The sequence below is a fragment of the Ochotona curzoniae genome, unplaced genomic scaffold (assembly GCF_017591425.1).
Source record: "Ochotona curzoniae isolate NIBS_2020 unplaced genomic scaffold, NIBS_Ocur_1.0 contig_21, whole genome shotgun sequence".
NCBI lineage: Eukaryota > Metazoa > Chordata > Mammalia > Lagomorpha > Ochotonidae > Ochotona > Ochotona curzoniae.
In genome coordinates, this window is record NW_024465322.1 from 876,527 (window position 1) to 894,658 (window position 18,132).

At 41.3% G+C, this 18,132-nt stretch overlaps 1 protein-coding gene across 7 annotated transcripts in view; it reads left to right on the forward strand.

The window, feature by feature from the left end:
* CACNA2D1 (calcium voltage-gated channel auxiliary subunit alpha2delta 1) overlaps positions 1-18,132 on the forward strand; it is a 343,062-nt gene that overhangs the window by 224,052 nt on the left and 100,878 nt on the right. For all 7 annotated transcript variants that reach the window (XM_040970986.1, XM_040970994.1, XM_040971020.1 and 4 more), the window contains exon 6: positions 5,356-5,485. In XM_040970986.1, coding sequence (XP_040826920.1) covers positions 5,356-5,485 — 130 coding nt within the window. The remainder of the gene's footprint in view (positions 1-5,355; positions 5,486-18,132) is intronic.

The window sequence follows — 18,132 nt, forward strand, 5'->3', positions numbered from 1 at the left end:
TTTCAAATAAAATAAATCCATAGAGATTTGGATTTTCTGGTTCACTCTTCAAATGGCTGCAATTGCTAGAATTGGACCAGGCCAAACCAGGAGCCAGGAACCCCAAACTCGATCCAGGTCTTCTCCATGGGTGACTGGAGACCAGGGAGCTCCTTACCCACTGACTCTCCTGGCAGTAAGCTGAACTAGAGCTGCTGGGAATATGGAATATAAGCAACACAATGATAATGTCAATATTACTACATCATAAAAGTCATAGGGCCCAGTTTTAAATAGCATCCATGAAACAGCTGTAAAACATAGAGCAAGGAATTGGACCAGCCCTGCTCCTAAGAGGCCAGTTGTGGCCCCCATATCTTTCAGCTCCTGGACTTAGGTCCCAGTTTAATTCCAGGATCAGCCTTCTGCTGCTAGTCCAATCCTGGAGGTAGCTGGGGACGTTGCGAGTGGTGGAGTTTTGGTCAACCTACGGATTGAATGGGTTGAATTTGGAGATCCTAGCTCAGGCTATCACTATTTGCGCAACAAAAATTATGCAGTGCTGAAAATTCAGCAATATATGCACGTAAAGCTAAAGAATCATATGTATGGGATATAGGCCCTGGTTCTTAAAGATGTTGGTTCGTCATAGTGGAGTCCACTGATTGCAATCATTCAGTGGTAGATGGAAATATCAACTGGAGACTTTCTGTGGGACATTTTAGTGAATGGGTTTTTGCTCAGTGTCAACTCTTGTCTTTTTTCAGTTTTATGGGACACAAAGGTAGTGGAGATGGCAGGGAGAAAGCGAAGCCATGGCCATGACACACATGCTGTGAATAAAGTTGATCAGTAAGCCTCTTCCAACTGATTGTGCAAGCTTTAAAGCACATATCCATCACCAAAATTTGGGTGACCTCCATTAACATTCAAGTTTTCAACGTTTTTCCTCTAAGCAGAATTGTTTTCAAGTTTACATGAAGGACAAGAATAATAAGACACCTAAACTAACTAAATAACGCAACAAGTTTATTTACTATAGGTTGATACTAAATGCATTTTAATAAAATCAGCAATAAGTATGCACCCTGAGTGTGCCTTGTCTGAGATACACAGACAAAAACAGTTTGTTTCTGTTTTAGAATTGTCTCTGTGACTTTCCAAATACGGTAGAGTTATACATATCCTGCCTGTAGGACTCGGTGTCCCACCGGCCAAGCATTAGCTGTGTCTCACTCGGTGTCCGGGTGTTCTCATTTATTATTGAACTACTGAAATGGTACTTAGAAGAATCATCTGAGATTAATGCATCTCATGTTTCTGCTCTGCGTTTTATCAAATTCCTTTGAATTTTTGGATATATGGAATTCACCGGCTCTGGGTTTCCTACAGTTATTATACATGGAAGCCTGTGGTTTTCACAAGAGAGATTTGACTAAATAATGGTGGCAAGAGATATGAGAAACTATTATTTCTTATATATATTTCTTTTATTATTTCTAAAAAATAAAAAATCTTAATATTTCACATGCATAATTGGTTTGAGCTGCTGCTTTAACAGATTAGACCATCTGTGTTGTTTTGTCACGAAGTCAATCAATCTCTTTGTGCCTGATATTTGCTCCATTTCAATGAAGTTATATAGATACAAAGAAAGCAATTGAATTACAGTGGTATTAGAAGCAGTATTTGCATTTGGAAGTCATTGTATTTTTATCTACGTGTCAACTACAAAGAACATGTATTTAGCAGCTGTGCATTAAAATGAGTCTTAACACATGATTCTACAAGAAATACTTGATTCTTTTTTAAGTTGTTCCTTAAAGCCCCTTATATGATAATTTATAAATGGAAGAATCTATCAAATGCATTTGATCCTGTTCAGTACGAGTGCATTGTGAGGAAAGAACGATTTTTGTCTTAAGTAGAATAATGCAGTGCTTCATAAAAGAGTCAAAATTAGTAACTTCTTTTTTTTTCTGATTACCAAAACCACGCATGCCCACGGTAAGATTGGGAGGAAATAGGGGACAAAGCAACTTTTCCGTGTGTTTTTATGTGACACAGGTGTTAAACTGCCGCTTCTGTCTGTCATTCGTGTCTCTGATCAGGCTGTCAGTTCCGTTCGTGCTCCTCTGCTTCTGATCCCGTTTCCTGCTCATGTGCCTGGGAGGCAGTGGGTGGGGTTTGGGCCCCAAGCAATCCACCTAGGAGACCATGGAGTTCTTAAATCCTGGCTTTGGTCTGACCCATCGCTGGTCATTGCATCCGTGTGGGGATGAAAGATAGCCCTCTCCCCTCCCCTCTCCTCTCTCTCGCCCCTTACCGTCACTCTGCCTTTCAAATAAAATGAAGCAGATTTTTCAGCTACAAGTAGATGTTTTGTCACAACCACAAAGCCAACCGTGATGTTGCTGGTGTTGCTGTGTAGACCTCCTCTCATTTCCTCTCTCTAATGAGTACATTTCTTTTAACTTTTCATTTGTGGTTAGCGAGCACTTTTGAACTTCGTATATTTTACAGTGAATATGCTTTTTCCACTTTGCCATTTTATGCACTTTTCAAACTACCTTTTACAACAAATACAGCATGCATGTACATTGTTTATCATTATATTTGGTGAAAATGTAATCCAGCTGTCATAATTGTTGGCTTTCAGTAGTGTAACATTCTATGCATATTAGTATTGGTAAATAACTTATCTTTTTCCACTTTGCCAATAGATATTTCCCGAGAGAGATGAAATGAAAGAAATATTTGACCATATTCACATATGCCTAACCCTAAGTCATACTTGGAATGAACTTTTACTCGCTCTTTAAACACGTACAAAATCTTATACAATTTTAAGGCTCTAAAGTTTGCGAGAAATAGATGTAAATATAGTTTCTAGGAAAGATGATGCTTATAAAAGTAATGTATTAGTTTCCAAAATTATAAAAGTAAGGGGTATCATATTTTCAAAAGCGAAAAGGATGTTATGGTTCTTCTAATTCCACTTTAGTTTTGGAGTTGTTAATGTGGAAGTAAAAATTTCTGTGCTACCACTTCTTCCTAAACATTTAGCCTTAATAATTTGCCCCCACCCTCTTGTGATATTTTCAATTTTCTCCTGATTCGGTTTCATTTTGTCCGTTGGTTTTCCTGTGTGCCTGGACTGTGACGTCACACATGATTTGTCCTTTGTTTTGTCCGAGGGAGGTACTGTGGGGGCATGGAAAACTGTAAAATAAATGATCTGAATACAGAGGCTTCACTTTGAATGGTAGAGTGGGAGTGAGAGAGAGAGAGAGGAAAAGAAATGAGGGGAAAAGAGGGAAGAGAGAGAGAAAGGAGTCATGGCGGGGGTGGGGTGGGGGAATCCACCTGCTCGTTCATTGCCTAAATGCCTGCACCTGCCAGGGTGGGGTTTGTCAAAGGCAGGAGCCGGAAGCTGCATTCGGGTGAGGCATGGCATGGCCTCAAACTTGGCCAATTTCCCCTGCTTTTCCTTGTACGTCAACAGATACAAAACTAGACAGGGAAATGGAATAGTTAGGAATCCATGCCATGCTCTGCTGTTGAGTGTGGAAGCACTTAGCTTGCAAATTTTTTTTTAAATATAGAGAATAATTGTAAGAAATCGATTTCAACTGAAAAAAAAAGTTTTAAAAAAGTCTTAACAGGTGCATTTCGGATGCATTGCCAGCTTTCTGCTGGCAAGAGGGCAATGAGGTAATTTCATAGTACATGCCTGGTTCCAGTAGATGGGAAATGAATCCGAGGCTTTGAATTCCTGTAGGCTTTGTCTGCCTCGTTGCTTGGATCTGAATTCCTACCTGTGGAAATGAATCAGTTGAAGTTAGAGTGATTGCATTTAGAACTGCAGTGGGTCTCTTTCGTGTTTACCGCTTCTTTCTTAAATTGGTTGGTACTCATGAAAAATAAGCAAAAAAAAAATATTATCCTTTGTTGCTATCTTATTGCTGTCATATATATCACTAAGCGTCAAACCAAAAGTTATCCTCAATTGGACAACATCAATTTAGAATCATAACTTGTGAATTTCACTTATAAAAATCCCAAAAGGAAAAAGATCGTATATTCTGTCTGATAGAAGGCAAATTTCAGGCAACCTACAAGATCAATAGCACTTGCAATACTGTTTTGGCTGTATTTCAGGGAGTTTGACATTTTTATTTGTATTCATTCAAAAATAAATTTTGCTTTTCTTATTATTTTCCTTATTGACTCATGGGTCACAGGCCAGGATCCATTGCTTCAGGAAGGTCTTTTTGCATTTTTCATTGACACATTGGTCGTTCAGTAGCATGTTATGTAGCTTTGTGTTGTAAAGTTTGTATTTTTCTCTCTGTTGTTGATTCTGTACTGTAACTTTTTCACCTAAGGGAATGTAGAATAACTGTGTTATACAGACTGTCACATCCAGATGTGAAGGTACAATGCACTACACATCTGTATTTCCAAATCAAAGATGGACTCCCAAGGAAACTGTTCAGTACATTTTGGCATCAGGATCCTGCGCTCTCTGCCATCGTCCATGCCTACGGTGCCAGGGTACACTTCAGTAGCAGAGTGATGGAATTAGAACTGAGTGTGAAGGGTTGTACTATGGCAATGATATGGGGGGAATCAGTGCGTGGGTGGAGGGGGGAAATTTGCGGAAGAGGTTAGGGAAATCCCAGAGCGTGTGCAATTGTATCATGGAATTATAAAACGCATTAATTAATTTGAAAAAAAAAATTAAGGGATGATTTAACCCGATGGTATTTGAAGGCGTGTTACTTGCTTTTAAAGTTTTACTTGAGTAAGTATTTTAAGGAGGAAGGCTCTGGGTCATTTCGATGACTCTAGGATTGAAGGTAGTGGGAAGGAAGCTACTGTTCTAAGGATGCCATGGAAGATACAACGTTCACCCTGCTAAACTCTGCCCAGCAGTTTTTATTTTCCTAGTCAGGATATCAAATCTCTCTCCTGGTGGTGGTCATGACGTCATCCCACCTGTTAACAAGCCCCTGAGACTTAGAGGGACAAAGGGCTAGGGCTCCCCTAGTGCACAAAGTTCCTTGAATTTCTTATCCTTAGAGCACCTGCCCCCCCCCACCCCCCGGGGGGCTTTGGCCAGCTGTTGCTGCACCTGTAGAGCATCCTCATAGAGTTTGTTCGCAGAAGCACTGAGTTTAGTTCTGGGTCACTCCTTCCGGAAGTGTCCATGTTTGCCCTGAACGGTGGCTGCCACGGGAGTGCCAACCGGAGTGAAAAATAGGTGTGCCCCATGCCAACAGAAGACTGTATTTAAAGCCAGGTTTGTAGCTCTTTCTAACAAAATTGCATTATCTGGTTTTGTTTGTTTGTTTGTTTGTTTTTCCTGTATAGCCTGAGAAAAATGACAGTGAGCCGGGGAGCCAGAGGATCAAACCTGTCTTCATCGATGATGCCAATTTCGGACGCCAGGTGTCCTACCAGCACGCCGCTGTGCATATCCCCACTGACATCTACGAAGGATGTAAGTAAAAGAATTGCGATGTCTGCCGAAGCCCCATCCCATCTCTTACCCTCTGTGCCCATTTCTGAATAGATAGGATGGGAGCCCATGTGAGAGCTGTATCTACATGTCACGGGAAAGTCTAGGGTCAACTCGGCTCCGGGTCAATGAACAGCGGCTGTGTATGTGTGTGTGTCTGAGCCACTTGTTGGCGATGAAGAGCCTGAGCCCTCGAAGACTTCTGTCACAGCCTCTTCATTCGGGAGGATGAGCTGTGACCTGAAACTAAGCATTAATGGGAGTGCTGCTCTTTCTAAAGCCAGCCCTCCCTCTATCCCCCCAACACACCTGCTGGTCTGCCTTCTGGTCCAGCAAAAGAATAAGGGGAAAATAGCTACTTGACATTTTCTAGGAACACTTTCTCATCTTGGCTTTAATGACAGGGGCCTGTGGAGCGTGTTGGTGGCCAGGGCTGCCTGGCTTAAGGGCCACAGTGTCCTGGCTTCTACTTTCAGTATCATTGTTTTCTTGGACAAATCCTTCGATGTTCTGGACAAGCATTTTCTCGTGCGTGAAATAAGGTTAAGGTGACCAATTTGAATGACCCTTTCAGGATAAAATATACTTGCATATTTAAGTTCTTGTAATGGTACCAGGCCCGTGTTAGTTTTATTATAAGCTTACAAAACGATTACACAAAAAGATTGTGTAATTTAGACACAAGAAGATTGAAAAGAGGCCAGCATGATAGCTTAGTGGCTAAATCTTCACCTTGCACGTGTCAGGATCCCATATGGGCGTGGGTTCGTGTCCCAGCATTTCTACTTCCCTTCCAGCTCCCTGTTTGTGGCCTGAGAAAGCAGTAGAGGATGGCCCAAAGCCTTGGGACCTGCACCCATGGGTTGTCCTGTCCTGCCCTCCTAGGCCTCAAGCAGGGAGGTGGATGAAAAGTAGAGCAGCCGGGACCCGAACCAGGGCCCACATGGGATCCCAGTGTATGCAAGGCGAGGACTTTAGCCATTAGGCTACCATGCCGGGCCCAAAATAGATAAATCTTTTTAAAAAGTTTTTCTTAAAAATATGTATGTATATATTTTTAGATTGGCTCAGAGATTTGTTGTTTACAATAAAATCCAAGGTAGCTACATGTGTCTCTGTAACATAAATTCTATCAATGTCAAATTGTTTTAGTCTTTTTATCGTGTTTCCATTTTTGTGTTGGAAAAGTGCATTATTTGAAGATTTTGAAAGTGGTATGATTTTGCAAAAATTATTATTGGAAGAAAATTGCTGTGTCACTAGATTCTTGTGTTTCATAGAATTAAATATTATTCTGCATCCTTATTGATTCAGCTCCTACTGTTAGGTCTATTTCGTATCTGGAATTAGATGCAGAGCCAGTCTGCCTTTTATTTTTCATTGGGCCATGAAGTGTGCTTCTTTTCCAAAATTGCATTTGATATTTGAGATTCCACTTGGAGCTATTATAATAACATATAGTAGCAAACTCTATATGCAGCTCCGCTTTTAAAAAAAGATTTTATTTCTTTATTCGAGAAGCTATAATGACATACAGAGACACCCCCCCCCCATCCGCTGATTTAATGCCAAGATGCCCAAGCCTGAGCTGTGTTGATCTGAAGCCAGGAGCCAGGAGCCTCTTCTGGGTCTCCCATGTGGGTGTGGCATCCTAAGGCTTTGGGCCATCCTTACTGCTTTCCCAGGCCACAAGTAGGGAGCTGGATGGGAACGTGAAACAACCGAGATACAAACCAGCTTCCATTTGGGATCCCGGCACATGTAAGTTTAGCCTCTAGACTATAGCGCTGGGCCCTCAAATATTGCTCACTTCCAATAATTCTTATAATTTTATACTCATATAGACAATTCTCTGAACTTCCCCAAATGCTACGACCGCAAACACATGTAGACCTACGGTAAGGATGAGCACCTTATTACGGATAATACATAGATGAAGACATAGAACCTTCCAAGAGTGGGTACAAATCCTTGTCCTGTGAATTCATTGGCTATTCATCTGCATCACACAGAGCAGATGAGTACACCTGATTGGATTGCGGGGAGCATTGCTTGTGGCAATTAACATAAGGAGTTCAGCGCATAGGAAATGCTTCCTTCTTATTATTTAAAAAAAAAAGCATTTGTTTATTTTTGTTTGAAAGCTAGAACGGCAGCAGAGGGGATGAGAAACAGGCCAAGATGGAGGAAAGAAGGGAGAGAGGTTGCTTTCCTTTGTGTGGGAAAGAAGGGAGAGAGATGGGTGGTGCAGCCCCCCATCCCCCCACTAAAGACCGCCATGGCTGAGGCTGTGCCCGACCCAACCCAACAGCCAGGATTGCCACCCTGCTCTCCCACGCTGGTGCCAGGAAGCTAGATCCAAACCAAAGACTCGCACTGGTCTTGTGTCAGTTTAATAAATTATGTCAAATGCTGGACATTTTTTTAAAAATATATTTAATTTATTTATTGAAGAGGCAAGTGTGGACACAAAAATACACACACACACAGACACGCACACACACACACAGGGAGAGGCTGAGTGGACCAGTGTTGTAGCGTGGCATGGAAAGATACCGCCCATGACCCCATCACACCATTTGGGATCTGGTTTGTATCCCAGTTTCCCCATTTCTGAACCATTTCCTTGATATTGACAGGGAAAAACCGACAGAAAATGACCCAAATGTTTGGGCTCTTGACACCTGCAGAGGCGAGCCAGAGGAAGCCCACCACCCCCCTGGCTTATGGCTTTGACCTGGATTAGCCCAAAGTATATAACTGGTCACTTAGGCGTGAACCGCCTGGTTGAAGACTTCTCTCTACTTATGTCTCGCTCTATTTAACTCTGTCTTCCAAACAATTTTTTTTTTTAAAGAAAGCAACTAGGGGAGCAAAAGCAAGAGGGGGCACTAGCTTGCATTGATAGGCTCAGGTCTCAGGTTCCTGCACCTGTCTGCTGGACCAACGGTCAAGGTTAAACAGGCTACCCACCTGATGACAGGTACTCCGTCACTGGAGTCAGGAACCTGGAGCTAGGATCCGGAGCCAAGTGCCAGACACCACCCCTGCTCCAGTGTACACAAGGACTCTCTCTTTTTTTAAAAAGATTTATTTATTGTTATTGGAAAGGCAGATATACAGAGAAGAGGAGAGACAGTGAGAAAGATCTCCCATCCAATGATTCACTCCCCAAGTGACCGCAATGGCTGGTGCTGCGCCGATCCAAAGCCAGGAGCCAGGAACTTCTTCCAGGTCTCCCACATGGGTGCAGGGTCCCAAGGCTTTGGGCCATCCTCGACTGCTTTCCCAGGCCACAGGCAGGGAGCTGGATGGGAAGTGGAGCTGCCAGGATTAGAACCGGCGCCCATATGACCGGTTTGGCCTTTCCAATAAAAATATAAATTAAAATCTATTCAAAGAAATAGCTGTGGACTATACTGAAAAAATAAAAGCTGATGTCGTTGTTATATACTTTATCATTTGGTATATGATTTTGAAGTATAGGACTATTAAATTTGGATTTGAATGACCCCGACTTTTTATTTTTTGGATTTACTGACTTCCATTCAATGGCAGGAAGAGATCCAGAGCAAGATTGTCCAGCTGCTGTTTTACTCCCTAAACAGCTGTGACAGCCACAACCCTTCATGTTGAGGTCACTGCGCCCAGGCAGTGAACTACTGCTTACCACTCAATGAGTGAATAGAAAAAAAGCAAATAATTTACAATTTCATTTGATTGGAAAAGCAAATCATTTACAATTGTAAGACATGTCATGGGTAATTAAATGCGTAATTTTATGGGCGTCAATGATATAGTCAATACACACGGCTTTGCCAGTGTAGATTGAAATGTGTAGTTACTAACACGTTTGGACTTGAAAAAATATGACTTGATGGATCGTGTAATTGATCAGATCCCCGTGCATGATATCCAGGATGGCGCTGAATTAAATGACAGGTTATTTTCCTGGTCCATGCAAGTATTATTGCTCTGTGACCAAACACTGCAATTTGAATGAACTCTAGAATATCTTTATATTCATTGAATTTGTGATGCTTCTCCTCATTTAATTGGAGTTTGAGAATTCTTTTAACCAATAGAATATTTTAATATCTTAGATTTTTGTAAAAAAATAAGGTTGTAGTTCAGGTCTCAAAGGCCCGCTGAACTGTTTTATAGTGATATCTATGACAGGGCCTTAATCCGTGCTAATTCTACTGTTTCGTGAGCACAGCTCATTGGAACAGGTCACATTATCTACACTGTGCTATAATTAATCAAATTATGTCAAGATCTCAAGCAGAGTATTGGTTTGTTGCTCAAATACGTTTGGGAAATATTATTAACTCCGGCTTTGTAGATTTCGTGGAAAAATTACTCTTTAAAACTTCTTAAGAAGCAGGCCTATTACTTTGGGTAACATGCAGGCAAACTGCTGGTCCCAATAAAGTTAAAAAAAGAAAAAAAATTCTGAATATGTATGGTTAGTTTTCGTCTTGTACCCATGCTTTCCAGCTCAGGAGAATAATACCATCCTATGTAAGCCAACTAAATCAGAGAATTCTTTTTAGTGCGTTTATAATGAAATACAAGCATCACATATCTTTGAATACATTCTTGTCGTTGATATTGATCTCTCAGTGATCTTACCAAAGGGAGAATTGCTGTATCATCCAAACTTATGAAATGTGTTATTTCTACTTGTTTTTCCAATATTTTAGTCATACCGTTACAGGGAAAATATTCGATGAATGTTACTGATCAAGAATAGTCAAGGTTTTGTAAAACAAAATCCAGTTAGCGCCATATTTTTTTTTAAGAGTGGTGTGCATAATACAAATGAAAATTCGCTGTTATTTTGCTTTCCAAAAAAATGAAACGGAGCACGATGAAGGCCATGGGCACGGCTCTATTCTTCTATGAGCTGTTAGCTTGGATCACAAGTGCATTCGGCTAGCCTTGACAACGCGTATAACAAGTGGCAGGCCATTCAAATGTTGAAGAAAGGAAATAATGAAATCTTAAATTAGAGTAGCTTCCCCAAACAGACTGACAGCACTGTTCACAGCAAATTAAAAAGGGATTGAGAATTGGAGAGAAAATGGATGGCTGGAAATCAACGTGAGCATTTTTTTTTTTTTTAATCATCTGGCATTTTGTTTCATGGATCAAATCTCGCTCTCATTTTTCTGCTCGAGAGCTAAAAGTATTTAAACGATATTTTTAAAATTCTATTAAAAAGAGAAAAAGTTTGAATGGTCCAAAGCCTTCAAGATTATCTTGTGTTAAAATGCAAAGATCCAATTTTAAAAGCATGCGGCTGCGAGCTATGCAAATAGTCAGGTTGGATTTCGTCTGTATTTGTTATTCAGATTGAGCCATATGCAATTCTTAAAGTTCATGAATAAAACATAATCTTTTACAAAATAATATTTGTGGGCAGTGGCCTAGTGGTTAAAGTGCTCCAAGATCCCTTATGGGTGCTGGTTCTAATCCTGGCAGCCCAGCTTCCCATCCAGCTCCCTCCCTGCCTGTGGCCTGGGAAAGCAGTGCAGGACAGCCCAAAGTCCTGGGTTCCTGCACCTGCATGGGAGACCTGGAAGAAGCTCCTGGCTGCTGGTTTGGAATTGGCTCAGCTTTGATCATTGTGGCTGTTTGAGGAGCATGGTCCTCCCATGGAATTGAGAATACAACCAGTTCTTTCAAAGATGTTAAGATGGAGTTGATGAATTAAGGAATTAATAAGAAATTATTCTAATGCTAATGAAGTGAGGTTCATTTAATGTTGACTAGATTCTTTTCAGAGTTCTTTTGGCACAGTTGTAGGATCATAAGTGGGTTTTTAAAACATGAATCCCGTGCCACTGGTTTTGAGATAGACTTTAATATGTTAATGAATATACTATCTGAAAACTTGAATATGAAGTCACATTTACTTTGAAGGTGTTGAAATTTTGTTAATGAGCTCAGAGAAAGCATTTTTCTTTCTTCCCAAATTTTATTTATTTGAATGCCAGAGTTTCAGAGAAGGAAGGAGAGAGATATTCCACCTGTTAGTTCACTTTTGCCTTTCCAATGAAAAATACATAAATCTGTTTAAAAAAAAAGTATCTATTAATTTTCCATTGACTTGAAAGGCAGAATGGAAGAGCGGATCTTCTGTCTGAAAGAGAGAAAGAGAGTGACAGAGGAAGAATCTTTTGCTCCTTGACTGACTACCCAAATCTCTCTATGGAATAGAGCTACACGAATCTGAAGCCAGGAGCCTCTGACTCGGCCTGGGAGTTGTCATGAGGGCCTTAGGCAGTCAGCAGCTGCCCGCCATGATGCTTTAGGAAGAGGCTGTGCAGAAGACATACGTGGGTGTTGGATTTGGCTTAAAAACAGAAACATTTCTTATGACATGATGGATACAGTTGCTTCCAAGTGGTAGCAAAGATCACTGGACAGAGTACACTCCAGAGAAGCCTACATGAGTCATTCTCATTGCTTCTAGAATTTCTCAAAGTGAAAAGAAAAAAGAAAAAGACAAAAAACAACCACTTAGACTCATTTGTTCTGTTCTGACTCGCCAACTCAGACAAAAGTTTTAGAAGTGGGTCGGTGGTGGGTGGGGTATCAAAACTGAATGCCTTCGGCATATATTAATGCTATTGATTATGCACATAGTATGTTCACATAAGTTTAAACAGAGGACAAAATAGTATGATCTGTTATTCCTAGTGAGTCACAGCAAGCCTACACCCTTATCTAAGAAAGTGGATCACTTTTTTTCTTTAAAGACATGTAATCTAAAAATTTCAAAGCAAGATGACAAAGCAATGTGTTAATCGTAAAATGTGTGGACTTTTGATTCTAACAAAAAAGGTGGAAGATTTCCCATTTAGTAAATGGGCAAAAAAGAGAACGTTGCTATCTTACTGGAAATAATATAAGCCACTTGATACCACGAAAGGTCCCCACTTCTTTGATATAGACAAGAAGGTTAAAATTTCTTTTCGTCACAAGAATAAGACTAGTATCAAGCCGGATATATTTTGGGAAGGATGGTGAATTCATTTCTATACACCATCGGTGTTTGTATCATAATTGTTTGTCAAAAGGAAATGGAAAGCTTCCTAAGCATGGGCTTATTTTTCTGCTATAGTAAAATACCTCTGGGATCATTAAATGTTACTAAACGGCAAAGTTGAAATTTTCAGAGATTAGCCCTTTGCTGTGTTTCTCAGCCATTTTGTCTGGCATGTAGTCTGGTGCTGTGATCCCCTGGTGCTTGGTGTTCCTGTCTTCAAATCCTCCAACGTGAGCTTTGATCATTGCACAAAATCAAGTGCACGGGAGAGCCATGCGGTAGATGTCCAGGAGGATCCACGCAGTAGCCGCAGTGTCTTGGTAAGGCGACCGCTGTGGTTGAACTTGGTAGTTGTGCAGGATGGCACAGTCATATGGAGCCCTGCCTCGTGAGGCTCTCTAACAGAGAAGCAGGCCGCCTTTCCTCCATTCACGTGGCGAGCATTAGGCAAAGTGCTCTCCACACAAGAGCTGCAGGCACTGTAGGCCTGGGCACTTGAGCTGGGCCAGTAACGATCACGAACAAAGAGAATTCCAAACAATGCATTTGAAGATAATGGGCTTTTATTGGTTTCGGTGTTGCTTTTTCTTTGTATGATCTCTTGATAGACAGGGGTTTATAATCAGTCCATTTATTTTAATGCAGATGTGAAAACCAAATGTGAACAGATACAATCTGCTGAGCTTATGTGTCTGTATTGTGTGTGTGTGTGTGAAATGAAAGGAGTAAGTATTAAAGTGTCCTGTTGATTGATTCTCCTTCAAAATTGTATTTATTTATTTGAAAGGAAACAGAGAAGCAGAGACAAAGGTAGGTGAAGAGACACAGGCAGGCAGAGAGAGAGAAATGGAGAAGCCGAGAGAGAGATGGAGGAAGAGAGAGGAAAGGAGGGGAGAAAAGCAAGAGTAAGAACGAGCGAGCAAGTGAGAGAGAGAGAGGGAGAGAGAGGAAATCTTATTCGCTGGTTTATTCACCAAATGCCAGCAACTCAGGTTGAGCCAGAAAGCTGGAATCAGGCTGAGTGGGACGTGCAGAGGTGCTGTGATGTAGAATCAAGAGTCCCAAATGAGCAGGTGATGAGGAAATAAAGCACACAGGGTTAGGTTTAGGGTAAGGGTTGGGTTAGTGTAAGGGTTGGGTTAGGATTAGGGTTGGGTTAGGGTTGGGGTTGGGTAAGGGTTGGGTTAGGGTTGGGTTGGGTTAGGGTTAGGGTTGGGTTAGGGTTAGGGTTGGGTTAGGGTTGGGTTTTGTTAGGGTAAGGGTTGGGTTAGGGTTAGGGTTCAGTTAGGGTTAGGGTTCTGTTAGGGTTAGGATTGGGTTAGGGTTGGATTTTATTAGGGTTAGCGTAAGGGTTGGGTTAGGGTTAGTGTTTTGTTAGGGTTAGGTTTGGTTTAGTGTTAGTGTCAGAGAGATGTTTTATTTAAAAGCTTTGGAAAGTGACATTTAGCAATTTAATCATGTTCCATAAAACTCAGGCAGCAGCATTTATACCCAAGTCTTCAAAATATTTCTGTTAAAAGATTCCTCTGTCTGGAAGAGGAGGGTCACCCAGCTGTCCCATTCGCGATGTTGGGGTGGGGGGGTCACATGCTGCCCTCCCAGTCACTCTATGTTAAGGGAAGAAAAGTTGAGTTTGGTCCAGTGTCTATCAAGTGAAAAATCTGTAACATTTCTATCCTTTGCTGTATTACCTTATTTATTTGTTTGTTTAAAATTGAAAATTTTGTATTGGAAAAGCAGATCCGATTTATGGAGAAAAAGAGAGACAGAGAGAAAGATACTTCATCCACTAGTTTACCCTTCAAAAAGCTACAACAGCCATGGCTGAGCTGATCCGAAGCTAGAAGCCAGGTATTTCTTCCTGGTTGCTCTCCTAAGTGGGTGTAGCATCCCAAAGTTTTGGGTTGTCCTCCGCTGCTTTTCCAGGCTGTAAGCAGGGAGCTGGGTTGGAAATGAGGCTTCTAGGGCATGATCCAGTGCTCATAGTGCATCCTGGCACTTGCCAGTTAGCCATTGAGCCATTATGCCCGGCCCTGAATGCTACCTTTAAATTTAAGATATGATCTAACCTATAGGACTTAGAATTCATGTATCAATGTACTCTTTCAGTATTTACCAACAGGTGGTTGGTCCCTATTCTTATGAATCATCACTGACCATTGAGTGCCTATTATGCAGGAAGTAGAGCATAATAGTTGAATTTTCATGACAGCCCTGGATATCACAGAGGATGGTTCCTCCATTCTGTTCTCCAAAGAATGGGAAGCTCATTAGTTGTGTAGTCTGCTCAGGTTGGTACAACTCTGCCTTCGAAAGAGCTCTGTCACTTTCCACTGTGACTCTCGCAATATTTTAGGCTTGGCATGAGGTGAGGGGTACGTAACATGAAGTAGCTCTTCTAAAGGTACTCAGAATAGAATCAACTCAAGAAACCAGGACAGGGTCGATACTTTCACGGATTGTGTAGAAAACCTGTGGGAAGATAGGCCTGGCGTTTTATGCTATGCTATAAGTCGGCAGCTGGCGTCGGGGTGTGGGGTTGTGGATAGAACATGAAACAGCCCCGAAAATGAAGGTGATGTGAATCTGAATGACTAGGCACGAATGGAAAGCTACAGTGCAATGATGTGGGAAGCAGGTGTCAAACTTGCATCCTTCAGAGTGATGGCCGAAAGCCTGATGCCGGCGCCACCTCCTCGTGCTTGGGAAAGATGTCGATTTCAGACTGGAGAGGTGAGTAGAAGTTAGGAAGACCTGCTCTTAACGCGGGACAGAAGACTTCCAATTAGGGAACACGTCTGCCAAGTGAAATACCGTGGTGGCCGAAGGAAAAAATGGACGCCATTGAGATGAAACTGGAAGGCAGGGAGTCTACTTAATGGTGACTAGGAAAGACCAAAGCGAGGAAGGCTGTTCCGTAAGGGAAATGGGCAGATGGGTTGGAGCTAGAAGCGACACAGTTTGCTTGTTCACTGTCTTCTAGTATTTGTTGTCAGACCAGAAATCTTTAGGTTTTTTTTTTTTCTTGTTTTACAAATACTGCAAATATGCGTGTGGCCAAATTCTCGACCCAGTGCAAAACGAGAAATACTAGCACAAGGACAGTAGACCAGGTTATTAATCTCCTACTGTCTTAGAAGTGGTGTTTGAATTCCTTCCTTCCCTTTCATCCTGTGATTGTGTGTAGTCATCGGCGGTACAGTGACTGGAATCTATTTAGCTTAGTGTGTTTTTCTTTCCCAATCTCAACCAGCGCGTGTTATTTAGTCTAAAAGATACCGGCTCTCCGTTAGAGCTCACTTGCCCGCGCTGTGCTGTATTCAGTGCACCTGACCTTTCCATCCTGGGATCAGCAGACTACTCTTTGTTCTCCAAGTGGTTGGCACACACCCTTGAGCAGCCAGCGGTGTGGCTCATTGGCAGTCACCCTGGTCCCCTGGAGCCTTGTTACTGGCCTCCCGTAGCCTCATCTCATTAGTCGGCTCCGTACCTTTTCAGCTTCCTTTGTGAGTTCAGCAGTCCAGATTGGGATGGAGACATTGAATTCCCTTTTCGGTTGGGCAATCTCAGAGCAAAGGCAAGATTTCCCACATCTAATTTAGTCTGTGTTTCTTAGCTGCGGTTTCTCATTTTCAGCAGGAGCCTGAGTGTGTCTGTGTGTGTGAGTGAAAGAGAGAGGGGGTGTGGGGAGGGAGGAGAGAGAGAGAGAGAGAGACAGAGAGCGAGCGAGCAAATGAGTATCTCATATACTTATTAGATCCTGTATAATTGTATTCCTTTTAGCAACATCAGTTTATCTCTGTTATACTTAATTGACCCTCCATCACTGTGGTGTGATTTTGTGACATCTGGGAATATTATATTGTAAATTACTTTGTCAATGCAAGTGTGACACACATTAAAGGCTGCTGTTATAATAGTCATGGGTTTTGGTTTAGCATAGTCTCATGTTCTGAAAATGTTTTTGCACAGATTGGCACACCCTTTTTTGTTTGTTTGTGTGCACAGATTGGTACACTGTTTTCTTCGTGGCAGCCAAAGCTAGATGAGGCATTGTACGTGTTCTTTGTCTTAGGGCAGAGTGACAAGGACCGAGGACCAGCTTCCGGTCACATAGCCAAGCATGTAACAGCAGGGTCAGAAATTACTCCATCCTGAAGCTTCAAAAAAAAAAAAATCTTTTAAATGCTGAGTGTGAACGAAAACCAAAAAGATAAAAATGATAATGATATAGGCAGGGAACGTTGTACAGTTACTAAGCAACAAGTAGGGAGTTTCAAAAAGGGCTCTTCTGCCCAAACTGTGCAGGTGAGAAAAGTACAGGTGAGTGAGACTAAAACTTTGCAAGGTGGAATTACAACTTTTGGCAGTGTGTGAGAAGTCGCAGGGATGTGAGGAGTCCGTGATTGCTCTACATATATTCACATACTTGTTATCAAAAAGCAGTTATTAAGAAAAAAACAAGACATCGCCAACAAAAAAAATCTGCAGAATACATGAAATTGAAACCCCTCGATTTGGAGTCCTATAAATTTGGGCTAAATTGCATATTCATTCCCATTTGTTACCAACTTCGTTTCTGTTCCCTACGTTTTTTGAAAAATGGCATTCTTTTTTTTTCCCCTCTCTTTAATATTCAAACACAGTCCTTTTAAAGGGCATTTTAAAAGCTACTTGGTTACAATTTAGGCTACGTACTTCGAAATATTCTTCAAAAGGACTTCAAGATGTGTCAGTTTTCATTTAAATTTACCGATAAACATTTTATGTACCATGACTCCAATATCTAACGGAGACAATTTTGTGAGGTACCAACGGTTAAAACTGTGTTATCCTTTTCAGCTTTCAAGCAACGTTTGCAGTTTAAAAGTCTAACTTACAGGATGTTCCCGGATTTAAAGTGAGTTATTTTATCTGTCTGCTTCTAACAGAAAATCTTAAGGCAAAAGTCACGTGGCCTTATATAAAACGCCCAGAGAGAATTGCATTCTCATTGGTGTGTTTGCATTGAAAGAAAAGAGTGTAAGTGGCAAGATTGATGTGTAAAAGGGGAAGTTAAGCCAGGCGCATCCGAAAGATGTGTGCAGTACAATTTTTTCTTGTTGCTGTTAAGTCTAGCCAAGGATGATAATGAAAGTTTTCATCGAGAAATTCATTTGCCATCCACCCCAGCCCTGTGACTTGCGCAAAATCCCCGGTGTAAATTGTATTGTCTTCACACTTTAGATGAACAAAGTGACAGAAGACCAAAGCTTAAATGGTTTGCAAAGAATTGTGACCGATGTTCTTGGCTAGCAACTGTACTAATATTTTATTTGCTTTTGTCATCTTAGCACTGGAAATACTTGGACCACTTTGTGGATGCATAGATTTTAGTTTCTTACCCCAAATCCATACATTCCTCCCATAGATCTTAGAATCTTAATTTGGTTTAAAGTGGCATTAAATCGCTCATTGAATAGACATTCTATTAGTTTCTAGTGCCACACTTGCTCCTTGCATTCTTGCATTGTTCTTATTTTCTTTAGTAATAAAGCGGACACTATTATTATTATTATTATTTTAGTTCCTT